Raw genomic sequence first — 541 nt, forward strand, 5'->3', positions numbered from 1 at the left:
GTCAAACGGCGCCGTCGTCCAATCAGCGATGTCTCATGTTTCCCACTGGTACCTACCTTTTCCAGTAGGTTAATGTAACTGTGTTTTCCTTAATGTAGTTGCGCTTTTAGATTTGTAGTTGCACTTCAGGGCCACCGTAGTAAAGCCTCTATTCCACTGAAAATATCGGGTTAACGCATGTTTTTCAATCCTGGGTCGACCTGCTAACTATCAGCATTTGGCTTCCTTCCTCCTCTGTGAAAGTGTGTTTCTGATGTTCAGTCATTCTGGTCTAAAGGGAAAAGCTGCAGGAAGCCATGTTTGAGGAGAAGGTTCAGGGTACCTGCTGCAGCTCCTTCTCTCTGTGCTCCTGTCTCAGCTCCATGTTGATGATCTTCCTCTCCAGGCTGCAGAGGAGCTTCACCTCGGAGCTCTGAGCTTCTTTGGCCTCCTTCAGCTCCTGCAGCAGCTGGGTGAGCTAAGCAGGAGGACAGACCCACAGTCAGCATCAGAGGACAGACCCACAGTCAGCATCAGAGGACAGACCCACAGTCAGCATCAG

The 541-nt window shown here is 50.1% G+C and overlaps 1 protein-coding gene across 10 annotated transcripts in view; it reads right to left on the bottom strand.

Moving 5' to 3' along the window:
- Nucleotides 1–541, bottom strand: part of LOC107095450 (centrosomal protein of 162 kDa-like) — a 38,024-nt gene that overhangs the window by 1,806 nt on the left and 35,677 nt on the right. For all 10 annotated transcript variants that reach the window (XM_015391560.1, XM_015391562.1, XM_015391555.1 and 7 more), the window contains one exon: nucleotides 323–457. In XM_015391560.1, coding sequence (XP_015247046.1) covers nucleotides 323–457 — 135 coding nt within the window. The remainder of the gene's footprint in view (nucleotides 1–322; nucleotides 458–541) is intronic.

The sequence above is a fragment of the Cyprinodon variegatus genome, unplaced genomic scaffold, assembly GCF_000732505.1.
Source record: "Cyprinodon variegatus isolate N-32 unplaced genomic scaffold, C_variegatus-1.0 Scaffold547, whole genome shotgun sequence".
Lineage (NCBI taxonomy): Eukaryota > Metazoa > Chordata > Actinopteri > Cyprinodontiformes > Cyprinodontidae > Cyprinodon > Cyprinodon variegatus.